This window comes from Aethalodelphis obliquidens, unplaced genomic scaffold (genome assembly GCF_003676395.1).
Source record: "Aethalodelphis obliquidens isolate GAN/ISIS:26980383/991018 unplaced genomic scaffold, ASM367639v1 scaffold11, whole genome shotgun sequence".
Classification (NCBI taxonomy): Eukaryota; Metazoa; Chordata; class Mammalia; order Artiodactyla; family Delphinidae; genus Aethalodelphis; species Aethalodelphis obliquidens.
The window spans coordinates 31744383-31762871 of record NW_020837955.1 but is presented as its reverse complement, the minus strand read 5'-3'; the positions used below and the strand labels follow the sequence as shown (position 1 = coordinate 31762871).

Below are 18489 nucleotides of genomic sequence, written 5' to 3'. Positions count from 1 at the left end.
TCACTGTTGTGGCCTCTCCTATTGCGGAGCACAGGCTCCGGACGCGCAGGCTCAGTGGCCATGGCTCATGGGCCCAGCCGCTCTGTGACATGTGGGATCTTCCCGGACCGGGGCATGAACCCGGGTCTCCTGCATCAGCAGGTGGACTCTCAACCACTGTGCCACCAGGGAAGCCCCCCCACTCCATCTTTTTTTTAAGCTCCCGGTTGATTCTAGTTTGCAGGCTGGTTGGTGCAACCCTGGCACTCCTGGAGCTGCCTCAACTAGTCCCGTGAGCCCCTGGATGCCCAGCTTCCTGCACCTTGGGGTGAGCATGCAGGGCCTGAGTTGGGTGGGTCTGAAGCCCATCCTAACGAGCACTGCTTTGCGTGCCTGCTGCCTTCTGGTAGCTTTGAGTCTGGGGTCAGACTGTGGCCATACTCCCTAAGGAGCCTCCCTCATCTTACAGCTCCCTGACTTAAGGATGGAGCCTTCTGTTCCATTTTACAGATGAGAAAGCTGAGACCCAGAGAGGTGGAAAGCCCTTGCCCAAGGTCACCAGGCTTGACTAGAGCCCTGACTGCTGGCTCAGTTCCTTTTCCTATTGCTTCCAACCAGACTGAATGTCCCCCTGAGCTTTATGTTAACAAACTGACTATGAATGGGGTGTATTTTCATTGCTCCAAAGGCCGTATTCATATGCATTCTGAAAAATGCACCACCTCTGTTATTTAAAGAACAAAAAAGAACAAAGTCTAATCAAGCTGGCCCCACGCAGCTGCTGAAATCTGGATTTCAGATCTGCCGGGGCCACATAGACACTGCAAGTGTCCCCCGGAGTAACCACGGAGAGCCCTAATCTCCCCATCCAGCTCGCAGGCGGTACGTTAAGGTCAAGGGTGTGTGGGGACAGGAAGTGGAGGCTCTGCAGCCACACTGATAAGTAGCCAGGGTGTTATGATGTGATTTCTTCTGTGCTACGGTTCCTACTTACCTTGTGTGAAACGTATAGGATTTAAGCTATTGAAATAGTTCAAAATAAATAGTTCAAAATAGTCACAGTGGCCAGTGTGAACTTCCATATTAGCTGTCTTGGAACGTCCGCTGTAGGACTGCGAGTGTCTTAGAGTGATAAACTGAGTGGTACTTTAGATAAGAAATTTGATGGGTAATATACGTCACTAGAACTGAAGGAGCAACTGATAGAGACAAGGTACCCTGGGTGTAACTGTTACACCTCCTGACCCACTCCTTGAAAAGAGACACTGAACCCAGCGACTAGAAGGCTCTCTGCTGGAGGACCCGATCCCAAGGTGCTGAGCTGTTGCAGGTGGTCGCTGCCCGAGGCCCTGTCAGAGCAGAGGGCGACTTCCCACTCATGCTTGTCTGGAGGCCTGTGGCAGGACCAGGACCTCCGCTCGTGCCGAGATGCCTGCTTCCCTACTTCTTCTTGGGGTGTTCATTTACCACCTTTCTGATTTTCCCTGCTCTGACTAAGCTGTGTCGTGTGCTGTTTGTGTGCAATAACAAGTGATTCATGAGTTGAACATCGGCTACGTTTCGTGTATCTCCAGCCCCGTGATTCTTACCTGGCTTTACCGCTGGCCCCTGCGACACACACGAGGTCAATGGTGGTGATCGTGGAGCCAGCTGTTCTCTGCCTTCCTGGGAATTTTCTCAGGCTGTATATCCGATTAAAGGACTTACGCTCATTCTAGGAAAGGGACTCGGGAGGAGCCAGCAGGAGGCTGGCCCTGCTCCGGCTCAGGTCTCCATCAGCTGCCTTCCCTGTCCCTGGAGCAGGTTACCTGTCCCAGGTTACCGGTGCACCTGCTGTCAAACCCAAGGTCACCCAGGTCACCCGAGGCTCAGGGCAGAGCCTCCGCTGTGTGCTTATGGTGTGGCCAGCAGATTAGGGGAGCCTCAGTAACTGACCTCTTCTGTCTGCAGTCTTTTTTCAGCTTCCTCCTTGTTTTAAAATCCTTTTCTCCAAGTTATTGGCCGTATCTGTCAGTCTGGGGAGCAGGTGAGACAGGCTGTCCTTGAGCAGGAAGGACCCTCTCACCATGGCCGACCAGTCCCGCCCCCCCCCCCCCATTATACCTGGTTCCACTTGCCACACTCATACATCTCATCACTTCTTGCCTGGATGTCTGTGGGGGCCTCCTCCTCCTTGCTGGCCTCCCAGCCTGCAGTCTCAGTGGGTCTTCCTGCAAGCCTGGGCCTAGTTCCCATGGCTCTCGGAGCCTTCCCCATCTTACTCCTCCTTCTTCTGGCCCCCCTGTCCTGGCATATACCTTGCTTTTTGCCCTAGTGGGCAGCATGGTGGTGTTTATTTAGGTGCCGGCCCCCTACCACCGGGCACGCTCCCGGGGGCCAAATGGAAGTCGGCTTCCCTCTCACTCCAGTGCCTGCACAAGAGGTGGTGTTTGGGAGTGTCTGCAGAAGCTCCATTCCGTTGATTGGATGTGCTGCTTGCCCGGGGCGCGGGTTCACGGCCAGCGCTGGGCTCTCCTGCTCGGTGCGCCCCACCCCCCCATCACCACGGTTTGCTGAGCACCCACCCTGTGCCCTTGACTGTGAAGCCTTTACGACAGTCGCTTGGGGAATCCTCGCCACACCCTCTGCTTTCACGGAACACTCTGGAGCCCACTCGCACTCAGGTTGGAAGCTCAGTGATAGCTTGACGTGCCACTGGGGCTTAGGAACTGCCATGGTGGGTGGGTGACCAAGAGGGGAGACACTCAAGGGAGGCAGGGCCCTTCCTGGTCCCTACAACCCCCTGGGAATGATCACGGGACAGGCTGGGCCACCTTGAAAACTCCCCCACCCCCAGGTAGGAACACCTGTGTGGGCGGGGCCACGGTGAGGTCGGCTTGGCTGAGTCTCCCCGCCCCCCCAAAGACAGAAAAGTCCCCCCTCAGCCGGGCCTGCATTGGGCACCCCCTGGACCCCTGCTCAGCGCCCGGCCCTGCCTGGGATGATGCTTGCCCGGCAGGTGGAGAGAGGGCTCTGAGGCAGCCCCGGCCCAGGGCCAGGGGGCGCGGGAAGTCTGTGTGTGCTCTGCAAATGTGCCCACCACAGTCTCTGGGTGCTGGAGCCCCTTAACCTCACCAAGGGCCAGAGCCCCCAGGTGGTCCCATCACCACACAATTTACCATCACAAAGGGGCCACATCCTAGCACGGCCCTCCATGATTGCAAGGTGATGGCAGAGTCAGGGAGGGGCCCTGGAACCAGAGTCAGGGGCCTGACCCTCAGCCCTGATGGGGCACATCCGCTCCGTGTGCTGCAACAGCGAGCCGTACGCCTGTTTCCTCACCTGCAGGATGAGGGGCAAGGCTAAAGGCTCTGCCGGGGCCCCAGCTCCACTCTCTAGTGTTGCTGTCTGTCGCCGCGCCTCGGGTGAGGAGAAGACAGTGGGCACGAGGACCAGGGAAACTGGGGGGAGCGGGGTTGGTAACTGTAGGTCAAGGGCAGGAAACCCCAATATACAGAAATGGGCAGGGCATTTTAAAATAGTCAATTCCCAAATGTCCCACTGGGGGCAGCTGACACCAGCGACAGATGCTGTGAGCAGATAGATGCATGTACGGATTTTATTAGTGTTACACGGCGGCTGCATCGCACCCGGAGTTTAACAGGGCATGAGACTGAGCAAGACGTCTTCTCTCACGGTTTCTTCGCTACAGAAACTGTATCTGTGGAGAGAAAGGAATCTTTTTAAGTGCTGGGCGTTCTTACCTGGCAAAGGTAATTGCTGATTTACAATTCAAAACGATGAGGGCTGCACTAGGGTGGTAGCTTCAAACAGTTCCTGGAGGGCTGATTGCCTGGGGGCTTCCAGGGGGAGGGGCTGGCTGGACCCCAGGACGAGGTCAGTACATGCGGGCCCCCCATAAACCCAGCAGAGGGGTGTACAGATGGGCTCACTCTTGCCCCAGCCATTCTGGGGACCCGATTCAGCCTACAGCAGCTCAAGAAAACACAGCAGCTACAGTAGATGGAGCTCTCGCTAGCTGTCGGCAACCACACTAGCTGATCCACTCACGCAGTGCGCACTTCGTCCTCACCACACAAGTGTGAGGAGGTATCGTTAAGGGTCCTACATCACAGGAGAGGAAACTGAGGCACAGAGGGCTCTCAGTTAATACGTAGAAGAACCAAGATGCAAACACAGGTCAAGCTGACGTTGTGGCCTACGTTTTCTGTGGTCAACTTCAAACCTCTCTGGACCTTGTCTTCCAAACCTGGAGTCAGGGGCCTGGCTCTCCCGTTGGGCTGCCCCCTGCTGCCTTCCAGCCATGATACGGGGCTGGTTACTCGAGTCTCAGCAATGGAGTCTTTATTTGTAGAAGAGGGCTTAGCTCCCTCCCATGATTGGTGAGAATCCCAAGTCAATAATGTAGCATCTCATGACAATAAATATAAAAAAGCTTTATAATTAATTTAAAAACAATGCAGATGTAAGTGGTTGTGGTTACAGCTCTTCCAGGAAACATGGGATTCTCTCACCACCTGTGAGCTCTGAAGCTTCATCCTCTCTCCTCACCTTCCCTGGCCCCTCCCCACTTTCTCTTTGTACCTCATTTGTCTTTCCTGGAAGCCCTAACCCTAACCGCCAATCGAATTCCTGTCCTCTGCACCAGAGCCCTGCCCTCAGCAGCCTGGCCTCCCTGTGCCCCTCACATACCTCCCCCGTCCCTCTGCCCGTCTCCCCAGCACCCTCTTTGGGCCCCTCACGGGGAGTTCTTAGTCTGTCATTTGACCTTTCCAATGAACCATAAGTCCATTTTTCTCAACAGCTATACTGTAAACTCCTCAGCAGGCTCTGTCTTTGCATCCCCTCCTATACGCCAGGCATACCTGGTACTTACTAAAGTTAGAGAGGAAGGAAGGAGGATGGTGTGTGGGGAGAGAGAAATAAAGGGGGGAAACTACATTTTTCTTTTGATACCATGTCACTGGAGGAATTCCTGTCAGCAGGTAGGACTTGAAACCCCAATGAGATGACTAAAAAAATTTGAGGGGGATATGAGAGGAGGTTGGACCAAACTCTTAATTTTCTTTAGTCTCCCGCTTATTATTTTTTTTCTTAAATGTTACTTATTAGCTGTTTTCCTAACAGCAAAATATTTGAATAAGTTGACGAATTCAGTATTTTTACTCCCCAAACTATTATAGTTTGTGACGCTCTATCTTCCCATATTTAAAATTTTTGAGGTCCACCATCTAGCTTCTCTTAGATCGATTCCCTCCAGAGTCGGCAGGCGGGGAAGCTGCCCTCAGGTCGTCGGAGGGTTGAGGTGACAGCTGAGGCACCTAGAGGGTGCAACGCCCTGGGTGATTTGGTCTCCTACTTTTTTTCCTTTCTTGAATCCACCTGTGAACAAGGCATCTCCTTGGGAATGCCTCTCATTTTAAAGATTCCAATGAGACCACCTTCTTCTGACATGATTTTAGCCATATCCCAGGATCCAGGAAACAGGTCCACTTCCTAATGGGACCTGGGCCACTGACCTTAGAGTCCCAGTGTCCTCCGATGGCAGAGAGGAGGCCTCGGCTCCACCCCCAGCCTGCATAGGGCTCCCCACTGGCCTCCTCGACACTGTATTTTCAGTGAGAGGACCTTCTTGTTCCGCGGACGCCCTGCCTGGGCCAGCCCCTCGGTCCTCCCGTCACAGAGACAGGGTGGACCCCACAGGGGTCATCCAGCTAATGAGACGGCTGTGAGGTCTGCCAACCCACCCCCCTACCCGGGGGTGTGACATTCCCTGGGGCCCGAGTTTAGTGACCCCACCTAACCTCCAAACCTCAATCAGTGACCAAGAGCCCAGGATCTTCTTCTCGCCAAGCGGCACGGGGGTGTCCTGCTGGCCAGACTTGGGGTCTGAGCTTTGGTCATTACCCCCACCTCCCCGCAGATGCCACAGCCAGGGATGCCAGGGGTCAGGATGAGGATTCTGCAAGTATTGCCACCTCATCCCTCTCGCCTCATCTCAAATTTTATATCTTTTGCTAAAACTGATTTCCTTTTCCTTCAATTATCCTGAACTTTCATTGATCTTCCCCTCTTTAACTTGTAGCCACTCTCTAACGGATACTTATAACTTTATACACTTCAGAAATTATTTCTTATTTCTCTTTCTTATTTTTCCTCCTTAGTTTTCATGGAAGGCAGGGCGGTATCATCTGTGCCTGCCACAGAGAGTGCTGAGGACACTGGCTGAACCTCAGCTGACTTTCTGGGGTGAGTTTCCATGACAAATGCAAGTCTCTACAAACATCCTTAGGCACAAGCTGCAAAGACACGTACTCTGTCTTGTCCTCTCCCTGCTGCACGGTGATCTTGGCTGCCCCCACTTTGGGGAGGGTTGGGTTTACCACGTTGTTGTTCCAAAGAAACTTGACTTTCTCAATTGTTCCAACGTCAATATCCGCGTCAAACTCATTGGAGTGGGTGGAGCCTGGTGTGATAATCCCCCTGGAAACAGAGAAATAGAAACGTTCCCATTCACTGAAACAAGTTCTAATGACCATGTAAGTCCCTGCCTCTCTTTTCTACTCTAGATTAACAAGATGATTTTTTTTCCAAATTAATTCTCAAATAAAGGTTAGAGAAATGAAAAAGTCAGCTCTATGCCAGCAGCCTCGAACTACTATTTATTTTATTTTTTATCCAGCATGTGGATCTTGGTTCCCTGACCAGGGATCGAACCCGTGGCCCCCTGAAGTAGAAGTACAGAGTCTTAACCACTGGACAACCAGGGAAGTCCCTTAAGCTACTATTTAACTATTATTTCCTCAAACGTAAGTTAATTTACCCTCAAAACTTACCTATAGAAAACTATATAATTCCTTCATATTATTTTTTTCTGGTAGAATTATTTGTACAATAACAAGTTATCCACTAGTTTAACACAACAAACACGTGTGACCAGGCTAATCAGAAAATATGATATCTGGGCTAACATTAGATTTATCTGAAAAAATCTGATCTATTGAGAGAGAAAGAATAAAATGCCTGGATTTATAATAGAGAAGAGAACACATGTTAGCAAAAATCTGAAGTTAACTTCAGTACATAAAGTAAATAATTTAGAATCCATTGATAAAGAGACGACAAGTATGTCCGTGCCCGGATGTGAAGGCCGTGCATATCAAGTGAGAGGTGGTACCGAAAAAGGAAATTTACTTGAAGACATTGTATTGGTGAGTGTTTCCCTTATTTCCAAACAAAGCGACTTTGATTTGACCAATGGCTCTTCTTCCAGACAGTGTTATAGAAACTCCGTATCTCCAGCCTGCACAGGACATAGAAAAGAGTTTTTATTCGTGCACAAAACAATTGACAGAAATCTCAGGTTCTTGTCACATCCCTTACACTGAGGCATCTAAGTAGAAGTTCTACATGTTAACCTACGACTCAAACTAGGCCTTAAGGAGAAACACGTATCTGGCAGTGGACCCCTGTAGACTTGCCCGCCCAGTAAAGGGGTCACTAGCCACATGTGGCTGCTTAAATTTAAACCCAAATTAAATAAAACAAAAATCAATTCCTCGCTTTCCCTAGCCACGCTTTAAGTGCTGAATTGCCGCATGTGGCTACTGATTACTGCATTGGACAACACAGAGCATTTCCATCATGGCAGAAAGTTCTGTTGGACAGCTCTGTTCTCGAAGGACAGTACTATGAGTGAAGGTGGAAAGAGAAGGAACAAGGGCTGGTCCCCACATTTGGAAAGGTAGTTCAGGGGTGCAGTCCTGGGAGCCTCAAGGGCAAGGTCTGTGTCTTCCCTCTGCCTCTCCAGGGCCCTGGGCAGTCTCCAACACAGTGGTCATCCAGATTTATGCCTGAAGGGCTGTCTTGGCGCCCAGGAGCACACACACATACACAGGAACCTATACACACATGACCACACACTCATGCGCACATAAACACACACACACACAAACACACATATGCACATGCACACACATACATACACACCACATACTCTCATACACATTCACACATATGTAGGTAAGCTCACAGACACATCCTTTGCCTAACCCCTACTTGTCCTTTACATCCTCAGAGGTGTTTTCGCTGCCCCTTCCTCTGATCAGGGCCAGGTCCGCTGTCCTGCCGTGTCACAGCAGCAAGCCGTCGAGCCAACACACTTGTAGCTAACTGCTTGTTCAGTTTCAGTTTTCTCTGCCAGGTTATAAATTTCATGCTAGGGTGTCTTGTTCATCCCTGCACCACCCCACATCTAGCATAGCCTGTGGCCCATAAATAAATGTTAGTTGAGGAATGAATATATAGTTTTGAATGTTTAATTTGTTGTTTTAAAATATTGGCAAGTATTTTGTGCATCACTACATCAGAGGAAGGATTGATTAACCAACGCCTTTTTAAAAAATATGTAAACAGTGATGGAAATGTTCTATATCTTGATTTTGGAGATGGTTACATGACTTTTTATTTATCAAAACTCAGAATTATACACTACAAAGGGTGACTTTGGCTGTATATAAATTATACCTCAATAAACCTGACTTAAAAAACTATGTGAGACTTGTATTATATTTATGTATTTATATAAACACAGTCTCTTTCTTACAGTACAATATCTTAGGGAACTGTCATAAGGCAGGTTGGCACAAAGAGGCTGAAACATGCCTGACTCTACCCTATGTCCTAGCCCATTCAGCAGAATTTTGAGAGGAATTACCCCTTTCTGATCCCCTCCAACCCTCCACCAGAGAGGCACCCGCCATCAACGGGCATGAGGGACACATGGACAGAAGGCTGGAAATTGAGGTGATTGGAACTGGGCTTCTTAAGTGGGCTAGGTAAGCAAAGAGTTGGTACCAAATAAATTTTGAATGGATAGAACAGGTGCGGATGACACAATTTTTAAAATGCATAGGACAAGGAACTGTGAGGTGGTGAAAATGCAGAGAAGATGGCCACAGAGACAGGTAAATTGCTATTATTCCATTAATTATGCTGTTTGTGTCCACTCATTTCATGCCATAGAAATAAAATGAAAGTAAAGCAGACCCTTTCTAGATCCTTGGTTGAGTCTTAAATGGGGTGGTTTGGGGGGATGTGTCCTTTTACTAAGATGAAATGTACCCACAAATATTTCAGGTGAGAGGCCACCCCTGTATGTAAAACAAAAAGGAAACCTCTTTTACTTGGGTGGGAAATCACAGCGCAACTTACGAGCAAATGTGCTGGAATCTCCTGTGTTCAGGAAGAATTTCTGCTGCTCCTCACGTGTCTTGCCAGCAAATCTATCAGCATAGTGGCCCATCTGCGGGCACCCTTCGTCTGGACAGGGGAAGCACTTGTTCTAATGAGAAAGATGGATCTGGCTGTAAGGTGTGAATTTGTCTTTTTATGATCCACACGTCTGGGGAGCAATTTTCCTATAGTCTCAGTTTCCTCTTTCATAACTGGAAAGAGATTGGAATAGATGGTCTCTAAACTAACTTCATCCAGGATGTAGTACCCAAGCCTGATGCACATCACATGAGAACTATTTGGGGAGCTTCAGAAAATATTGATGCCTGGGCCCCAGGTTAGATCAAATATGCCTTCCATCGAGTGGTAGGCTGGTGAATGACTAACAGGCAACTCTGGGACAAAACGTCCTGTAGAGTTTACCGATTTCTGTGGTGTAAACATGCTGTGCCTGTGGCCAACTTCAGGCTATCAACACGATGTCATTGAATGTGGGGTCGGGAATAGATGTTCACACCGGCTCTAGTGAGCCCGCATAGACAGGCTCTGGGGTATCGTTTCGTGCATCTCTCCTTGTTGCCGGCTGCACACGGCACAAACTCCCAGCCCAGCGTGCAGAACCCCAGCATCCACCTTTCCTTCTCTCTGGCATGTAGATTCTTCTCTCCCACATTCCATACTTGCTCCGCCCCTGTCAGAAATGTGCACACTTTCCCCTCCTTCTAAACTCTATGATTTTCCAGCCAGATTCTAACTTTGCCTCTGCAGGAAGCCTTCCTAGATCATTGAATTGACTGCTCTACTCTCCGATTTCCCAGAATCTTCCGCTCCCACATGACTCTTCTAGAATTTTAGCTACCTCCTGCCTAAGGCTTTTTTCCCCCTCCACTCTACAGGACCGTGAACTCTGACATGCGGTGCAAAACAAGTAGGGGAGAGTACTGCAGATCCCAACGCAGCAGGACAACAGCCCCACCTTGGGACGCAAGGTGGCATAATAGCTTACAGACTCAAAGTCCTTGTAGGAAGCGCAGGGGTACGCAGCGAACCCATCGGGATTGAGGATGCTCTCCGAGTAATACTTGTAGCTTCTCAGGTGATTGCAAGCCACAAAGTCCCGGGTTCCTGGGTAAGCAAAGAGGGAAGTCTGCACAGGTGGTCAGGACCCCATGACAACTTCTCTGCCTCTCTCTCCAAGTGGGATGGTTCCAAAGTGGGACCATATTTTCAGAAATTGAAGATTAGTCCAAAATCCAGCCACAAAATGACAGTTAACATATAAAGGCTGCTTTCTGTGTGCTGGGCAATGTTCTGAGCACTTTACATATATTGTCCCTGTAAGCTTCACCTTTCCTCAGAGGTGGGTAACATACCATCCCTAATTACAGAAAGACATACAGGCTACAGCCTCAGATTTCAGATTTCAGCTAGGAAGTGGTGGAGCTGGGATTTAAACCCAAGCCCGTCTGGTGCTTGAGCCCAGGCCTCTAACCTCTGTTCCATTCTGTGTCCCAGGCACCAAGCTGGAGGTCCTTGAAGACACAACCGGATGTGACTTGACCTCCTAGGCATGACCAAACCCGGGCAAGGACACTGTCATGCCATGTTTAGGTGAATAAAAAGGAAGGTCAAGTAGCTTTAGGTGGCTTTATGTGAGCATGCCTTTCACTCTCATGTCTTGTTCCTTCTTAGAACCTTCCTTGGCTCCTATAAATTCCTGCCAAGGGGCAGATGTCGCAGCACGCATTCCAGACCTGGCCTGAACTTGCTTGGCCTGATGGGTTACTGATGGGGAGTCTAGGCTACTGGTTACTGGTTACTGGTTACTGATGGGGAGTCTAGGCTACTCTATCCGTGCAAAGCCTCCTAAAGCTGTGAAAGACAAACACGTAGGTCCTCATCCCTAATAGTTGCTTTGATGGTGTCCGTACTTGCCAAGCCATTACGCTCACGTTCAATGAAAGTCTTTACTCATTTGAGTTAAACGTGTGCGGTGCCAAATGATGAGTCTGGCTGAAAATCTCACCTGTTTGTTGCCATTTTGACCTTATTAGATACAGAGTCAGAGCTGTATCTGAAAGATGCCCTTTATCCCAGGTGTGCTGATCAATGATAAAGAATGGCCACCTTGAGCAGCACAGTCTCTGCTCTAACCTTCCTCACCCGTGATTGCTTCTTATTCTTTCCCCAGCATAGAGGAGTGGTGACTCTCACGTGAATGGATTTGCCGTGGACATGATTGGGAATTTTGTCTATGGAGTTGTCTATGGAGTGGAAGCCAGTTACATAAGCTTGAACCATATCACTGACTCCCAAGGGACAATTGGCAGAAAAATTCGCTTAGATTCAGGATATTTACTTTTATGGTATTTCCTTCCTTTATTAGGTAGCTATCAACCGATTGTTGGAGTTACAGCTCTAAGCAATGGTAATCCTTTGTTGCTTGTTCACTCCAGGACACCACATAATGTATAAGGAAGTAAATCATCAGAGCTGAGATATAAAATGATACGTGGCTATATTTTTAAGAAATAAGGTCTAGAAGGGGGGATTGTATATTTTCAAAGAGCAGTGTGTTTTCGTTGTTAAGATTTGCTGTGGGAGTGGCGTTGCTCCCCCAGGGAAGTGATGTCCCCACTCTGCTCTGGCTTTACCTGCCCAGATGCCATCTATGTCCACGATCTGTGACAGGGCATTCTTCTTGCATCCGGGCATTTCCTCTCCTCCGTTTGGGAAGAAATCAAGGTGACCCACCAGTTGTTTCGTTCCAAAGCCTGAAATGTTTAGAACAGCAATGAGCTTTTCATAATGCAGGGCTCTCATTAAAAGCACATGCTCTCACAATCGCACGTGATTGCAGCTGGAACGTGGAGGGGCTCACCCATGAATGGGATCAGGGGAGCTGCATCCGTGTGGATCACATCAACAAAGTCAGCGTCGGAGGGATCGAGTCGGACCTCTTCAGGAGTACCCTCGAAACTTGCTTCTACAGGATCCAACCCTAAAAGAGATGGCCAGTGCTGCACACAATAGGCCTGGCTATAGGTGCCAGCAGGATTGAGGTTGTACAGTTGCCCAGGCTGTGCGCTACCTAACTCAAGGGATGCCATACCCTGGAGTTGTGCAGTGCCATGGCCGGGGTATGGAATATGGAGACATTGAATCTCAGTCATGCTCATTACATTCCAGTGGAGTGGATAGAGAAGGGCAGGTGAGCAAAGACATTTAGATTTTGTTTAGGCAAGGGTTTTTCTCCACATCAGATTCTCCCACTTACTTGTATATCTTTCTCCTTCAACATTCTCTTTCTCTTCCCAAGTTTGAAGGAAAAAGGGGCGAAATAGTATGGTATCACAATTCAAAACACAAATTCTGGGACTTGGGTACCTTGCTCCAAATCCCTACTCGGCTATTTTTTGAGCAAGTTGCATGACCTTGGATGAATCACTTGACTTCTTCTACACCTCAGTTTCCCCTTTTATAAAAGGGGGTAATAATAGAGCTATAAGATTAAATGAGATAATATATGTAGCATTTAGCACAGTGCCTGGCACATCATTATGGGTGTATAAGTAAATATTTAGAATTATATCTCTTATATCTCTGTTGTTTCGTTCCAAAGCCTGAAATGTTTGGAACAGCTATGAGCGTTTCATAATGCAGGGCTCTCATTAAAAGCACGTGCTCTATATTTCCTTCTTGACGGGACTCCTAGATTTAACAATTGTTTTTGAAGGTTTCATCAGAGCAGATGAAAAGGCACGAACATAATTGTCTGTTGAAAATAAAAGGGAACGTTCTTATAAAGGTAGAGACTTGAACCAAAAGACAGCAGAACCGGGATTGAATGTCAGTCCTACCACTGATTAGTTGTGTGACCTTGGGCAAGTCATTTGCTTCCCTCAGCCTTTTTCTTTAGTTCTGAGGATTAAATGAGAAAATGTAAAGCACTTTGCACAGTATTTGGGATAAGCAGGCACTTAATCTATGCTTACTATAATTATTATATTAGCATTATAATGACTATATTGATATATTTTGTGGTTATAATTTAAAGGCTTTGCTTGGGTTAAAAGGATGCTTTTGGTGTGATGGTGTCTGGGTTTCTTCTACCAACGAAGGCAGTGGAAGCAAAATTTTTGTGTTCTATTCTGCCCTTGATTTCAGAGAAGGGGGAAAGGAATGACATTATGGACCTGTCTTAATTATGTTTGCTCACGTTCATGCTAGCCTTACTCTGCATTTTCCTGGGTGTTCAGTCCTGCTGAGAGACCCACATCACCAGAAAATGGATGGGGACAGAGGCGGAGGAAGTAAAGAGAACAAAGACACCACTTCCCCTGCCACAAAGATAGGCTTCTGGGGGGGCTTCCTAAAATGCTCTGTGCAGACTCTAATCTGGATGGACTCTTTGGGCCCAGCTCCAAGCTAGGCTGCAGTCTTGTATACGCTCCGGGGCTACTGGGGACCAAACCTTGGGCCCCAGCCCTCAAGTCTTACCTGTAATCCTGCCCAGGCCTGGAGTCTTTCTCCCTGCCTCTCCTGCCACGTGGGCCCCCAGGCTGTGGCCGATGAGGTGGACTTGGGAAGGTAAGTAACTGTAGCTCGACTGGAGAGGGAAGATTGTCTTTTCAGGACATTTCTGTGCTGTGGTTTTTGCAAACCTAATGCCGGTACTCCTCTGCTGAAAACCTGCCACTGCCCGTAAGATCCAGCCCAGCCCTTTATGAAAGCCTCAGAGATCTTCTGACTCAACACCTGTTTTTCTAGACTCTTTTCTAGCTAGACCCTTAGTGGAACTTTCAGGCCCTCAGATATGTCGTAGTCTCTCACCTCTGGGTCTGGTTTAGCCTCCTCTTCCTGTTGTCATGTCTCCCCAACCACGAGTCAGTCCAGTTCACATCGACACAGCTCAGCCATTAGCTCTCAACTTAGACGTCTCTTCCTGAGAGACATCCTTAATCACCGACCCCCGCTCCCCAGACTGGATTAGCTGCCCCCTGACCCCCACACACGCTCCTATAAAGCCTGTAGCCACGCTTCCCCCTCCCCACATCAGAACCCTGATCACACTCAGTGGTCCCTGTAAGCTCCCCCAGGGCCTTCTCTTTATTCCCTAGCAGAGCTCCTGACAATGTGCCCCCAAATATTGGATGAACAAACAAATGACACAAATTCAAAGTATTCACACCTGTTGGTCTCAGAGATGTTCACCCAGAAGTACTCATTTATTATAGGTGTACAGCGCCTTGAGCACAAACACCATAGGTTTTGATTTGAGGTGAGTTTTAGAAGTAAGACTCCAAGAGAAATATCAATTCTTTCTATTTCCTCTTTAAACATGTAACCCTCAGCTGTGTCTTTACCCAACAGAGACCGGTGGGTGCCGTGTGTCCCCTCGCAGCCCGGCCACCACTCACCTTGAGCATGGCCAGCATCTGGGCCACCTGGGCGCCCACCACACGCGCGTTGTTGGCAGCCTGCGTGTAGGTGGTCTGGGAGCCTCTTTTCCAGTCCACGCAGATGCAGTTCACCTTCTCCACCTTGAACATGTTCTGGTGTTGGAGAGACACCAGGGGGTTATCGTGGGGGCTCATGAAACCGCTTCCAACCAGAGCTCAGAAATGGTCGCTGAGAGTTACCACTGGCTGTCCTGTCTCTTCCTAGCTGGGGCACTGGGATGAACTCGACTTCGTTAGGAATCCCGTTGCCAATAGGAGTTATCCCTCAGGGCAAAAGCTACAAGAAAGGCAAATCGATTCCCTCTCTAGTTCGTAGACTAATTAAAAGCTGACCACTCTCTGGTTTTCTTCAACCAGATTCAATCAGGTTGATTCAATAAGGTGGCTGAAACCAGGGCATCATTCAAAGAATCCTATTTTGAAAAGAAAAGGTCTCAAGTGCATTCTCCGGCAGCCAGGGTCTAAATGACCTTGTGGATTTGACTGCTAGGGGTCCTTTCAGCCTCTTGGCAAAGGCTGGACTTGCTTCACCCCAGGCTGCTGGTATTTACGAAGTTTTAAGGTGGGAGGGAAGTGTCACTATTTTTATAGTCAGGACAGCACAGTATTTCATGGAGGAAACACACTAAAGATATTTTAAAAATAGAACTGCACTGATTTAAAAGATATTGAAGAATTCTGAAAGGGAAACTTCTTGGATGTCAAAGGAACTGATATATCCTTAGAAGTTCTGCCGGGCAGGACGTATGACCAGCTGGAGTCTAAAATGGTACTATAAATTTAAAATCCACCTAGAATCTTTTCACATATATGATGCTAATATGTGTGATCACACACACACGGATACCAAAAACCGTTTTCTCAGGACTTTTATTTTTAAAGCAGCCCTGAGGAATCTCTTACAAACCTAGAGAATTTGGGATATAAACTATATTTTACAGTTTATACATGAAGATACTTATTAATGATGGGACAGAAGCGATACCAAGAGTTAAATGGCTGGTACAACCAAGGTCAAATGCAGAATGATTTTAATTTTCAGGGTTTGTAACTTTTCCTGTTGACATTTTAAGTTGGAGGGTGGAAGACAGGCTGCTAGGGTAAATTCTTAGGTGTCAGAAAAACGTATTGAATCAGTGAACACAAGAAAAGAAGGGACGATGGTATATCATGTGTATTTGTGTGTGCGTGCCTCTGCACGTGTTTTTGTGTGTATGTGTATGTGAACATGTGTTTGTTATTCTGTTGTCTATCGTTCTGAGCAAAAGATGCTCTATTACAGTGGGTTTGGCATTTTCTATTCTGCCATTTGGGGCACCCAGTCAGTCGAAGCTCTCCGTATCTCAAATAAATGGTCATAGCACACATCTCTGACACTCAGGGAAGTGGGAAAGACTTGAACAAAAAGAACATAATCCTGCTTTTATAGGAACACAAAGTAGCCTCACTGAAATGGAAGCAGACAATATTTAGGCTTCATTTAACCAGAAATGAGAGGACAGAAGTGTTTGTTCACGCAGCAGATGCCATTGCTTCAGGCTACAGATGTAGTCTAGAAACTTGGAAGGGGATTTTTATTTTGGTGAAGAGGCATTTTTATTGCATAAAGGTACCTCGATACGTCAGGATTTCCTGTTCCGAGCTCGCTAATTGAGATTGCGTAAAGGGAGGTGGAGACATTAGTGGGAAGCAGTGGCAGCTGCCCGCAGCGCAGGCCACAGGGGTTAGAACCAGGCCCTACCTTGCACATGTCCACCAGCCAGCTCTCATCTCCCTTGCCTATGAAGCCGTGGATGATGAACCGGGTCTTCCTGTCTGTTTGGAAATTGGATGCCTCAATCGTTGATGGATCAGAGGGAATAAGAATCTGTGACAAACACAGAAGGGTTCCGTGTTTTTGCAGCCCAGCCACTTTAGCCTGTCTCTTTCTTCCCCATCTCTGCCTGTTCCAATGCACAACCTTTCAAAGTTTAGCAAAAAGCCACCTCTTTCAGGAAGCCTACCCTGACCTCTCTTTCCCTGCCCTACCTTCCCAAGTCAGGAATCACTACCTCTACTGGGTCTGGATTGTGGCTCATGGTCTTACACCTTCCATATGTTCTTCCATAAGCTCTTTGCCCAACACCAGAATCACATAACTAGCTAGAGGTTCTGGCAAATGTGAACCATTCACTCATTCAAGCCAGCTTTTTTACCGGAGACCTACTCTGTCCAGGTCTGGCTAGGCCTGGGGGCAGCTGGCGGGATCGGGTAGAGGCAGAGGGTACAGAGGTAAGAACTCCTGGTCCCCCGGTGGGCACAGCCCCTCACCAGTTACAACAATGTTAAAATGGCAGAGGTCTCACCTGAAAGTTGTTTGGGTTCTCGTTGGTGTAGAGCAGGAAGCGAGTCCCGATGTCCTCAGGGCTCCAGGGGAGAACTTTCAGGGGCCTGATGGCGGTCCCAGCCCAGGGCTCAGAGTCAGAGAAGCACCCAATGGAATCATAGCAAACTTCCTTTCCTGTAAGAGAAAAGATGACCCTGCTCAGGGGTTAGCTCCCAAGGCTAGCCTGGTTACTCCCCTGCTTGGGGACAGGCTGAAGACCATGCAGACACTTGCCCCTGCCCCATCAACTCTCTCCTTGCCCCCCTCCCCCTGTGCCCACCTTCTGATCAGGGAACAGTCTCACTGACTCCCACAGAGACCTCTCTGCTTCGAACCACCATCAAAACTTAAAAGTCCTGTGTTCCCTGCCTAGATCTTCCAATAGTTTTATTTGAGTAATGTGATAATGGGCACTGGTAAGTCAATATGTTAACCCAGGCAGGTGTCTAATGCTTTATCTGGAAGAGTCTGGCCTCAGGCCTCCTGGACATGAAGGCAGGTTGGTGGGGAGATGCTCTGAGACGGACCCGCACAAACTGCAGCCCCACCCGTGTCTCTGTGGAAACTTGGAGCTGTCTGCAGCCGCTGGAAGCCCTGCCATGGCTGAAGCTTTCTCCGGCCAGTGCCGAGATGATGGGTTTATGCCCTTCCCAAGGGGCAGGTGGGATGTGTTTTACCTTTGGCTGCTCCCAGCAGGAAAAGAGTGAGTGTCCAGATGCTCACCATCTACAATAAATTCAGATATTTGGCCTCACCAAAAGCATGACCAGAGCAGTGAGCAGACTCCAGAATGCAAGGCTCGGGCTTCCCTGGTGGCGCAGTGGTTGAGAGTCTGCCTGCTAATGCAGGGGACACGGGTTCAAGCCCTGGTCTGGGAGGATCGCACATGCCACAGAGCAACTAGGCCCGTGAGCCACAACTACTGAGCCTGCACGTCTGGAGCCTGTGCTCCGCAACAATAGAGGCTGCGATAGTGAGAGGCCCGCGCACCGCGATGAAGAGTGGCCCCCGCTTGCCACAACTAGAGAAAGCCCTCGCACAGAAACGAAGACCCAACACAGCCAAAAGTAAATAAATAAATAAAATTTTTAAAAAGTAACTGTACCATTTTTTTTTTAAAAAAAAGGAATCTTAAAAAAAAAAAAAAAAGAATGCAAGGCTCTTTGCCCCACCTCCCTCCTTCACAGCTGGCGGGAGACTTACCCTGTTGGATGTTCTAGGCCTTCCTTCTGGATCAAGTGCCCGGGCTGTTTTCTTATATTCGAGCCTTATCAATTGTACACTGCTTCGAGGAAACAGCAGGTGATTATAGAACATACTGTGTGCACTTAATAGTTTAATCTGCACAAATACACAAAACAAGATTAATAATAGAGGTCAAATCTTCCCACAAGTCTGGGAAGATGAAAGAATGCTTGAATAAAAGGAGGTGAAAGGTCTCTAACTTTG

At 48.4% G+C, this 18489-nt stretch overlaps 1 protein-coding gene across 1 annotated transcript; it reads right to left on the bottom strand.

The window, feature by feature from the left end:
• Positions 1-3561: 3561 nt before the first annotated feature.
• PNLIPRP1 (pancreatic lipase related protein 1) lies at positions 3562-18251 on the bottom strand. The gene is made up of 13 exons (XM_027113128.1): positions 18244-18251; positions 17718-17766; positions 17021-17175; positions 16417-16542; positions 14634-14768; positions 13714-13822; positions 12095-12214; positions 11868-11987; positions 10220-10338; positions 9193-9322; positions 7174-7282; positions 6295-6462; positions 3562-3679 (listed from the first exon to the last, which is right to left on the bottom strand). Exons 2-13 carry the CDS (start codon positions 17764-17766, stop codon positions 3616-3618), a joined length of 1404 nt encoding a protein of 467 aa, XP_026968929.1. The 5' UTR covers positions 18244-18251; the 3' UTR covers positions 3562-3615.
• Between the last annotated feature and the right edge of the window lie 238 nt (positions 18252-18489).

Excerpts from the sequence above, each read along its gene's own strand:
- PNLIPRP1 (XM_027113128.1), bottom strand. The coding sequence starts at position 17,766 with ATGGTGAGCATCTGGACACTCACTCTTTTCCTGCTGGGAGCAGCCAAA. Across the intron at positions 10,339-11,867 it reads CATAGATGGCATCTGGGCAG|GAACCCGGGACTTTGTGGCT; the intron begins GTAAAGCCAGAG and ends TTGCTTACCCAG. Across the intron at positions 6,463-7,173 it reads CACCAATACAATGTCTTCAA|GGGGATTATCACACCAGGCT; the intron begins GTAAATTTCCTT and ends CTCTGTTTCCAG.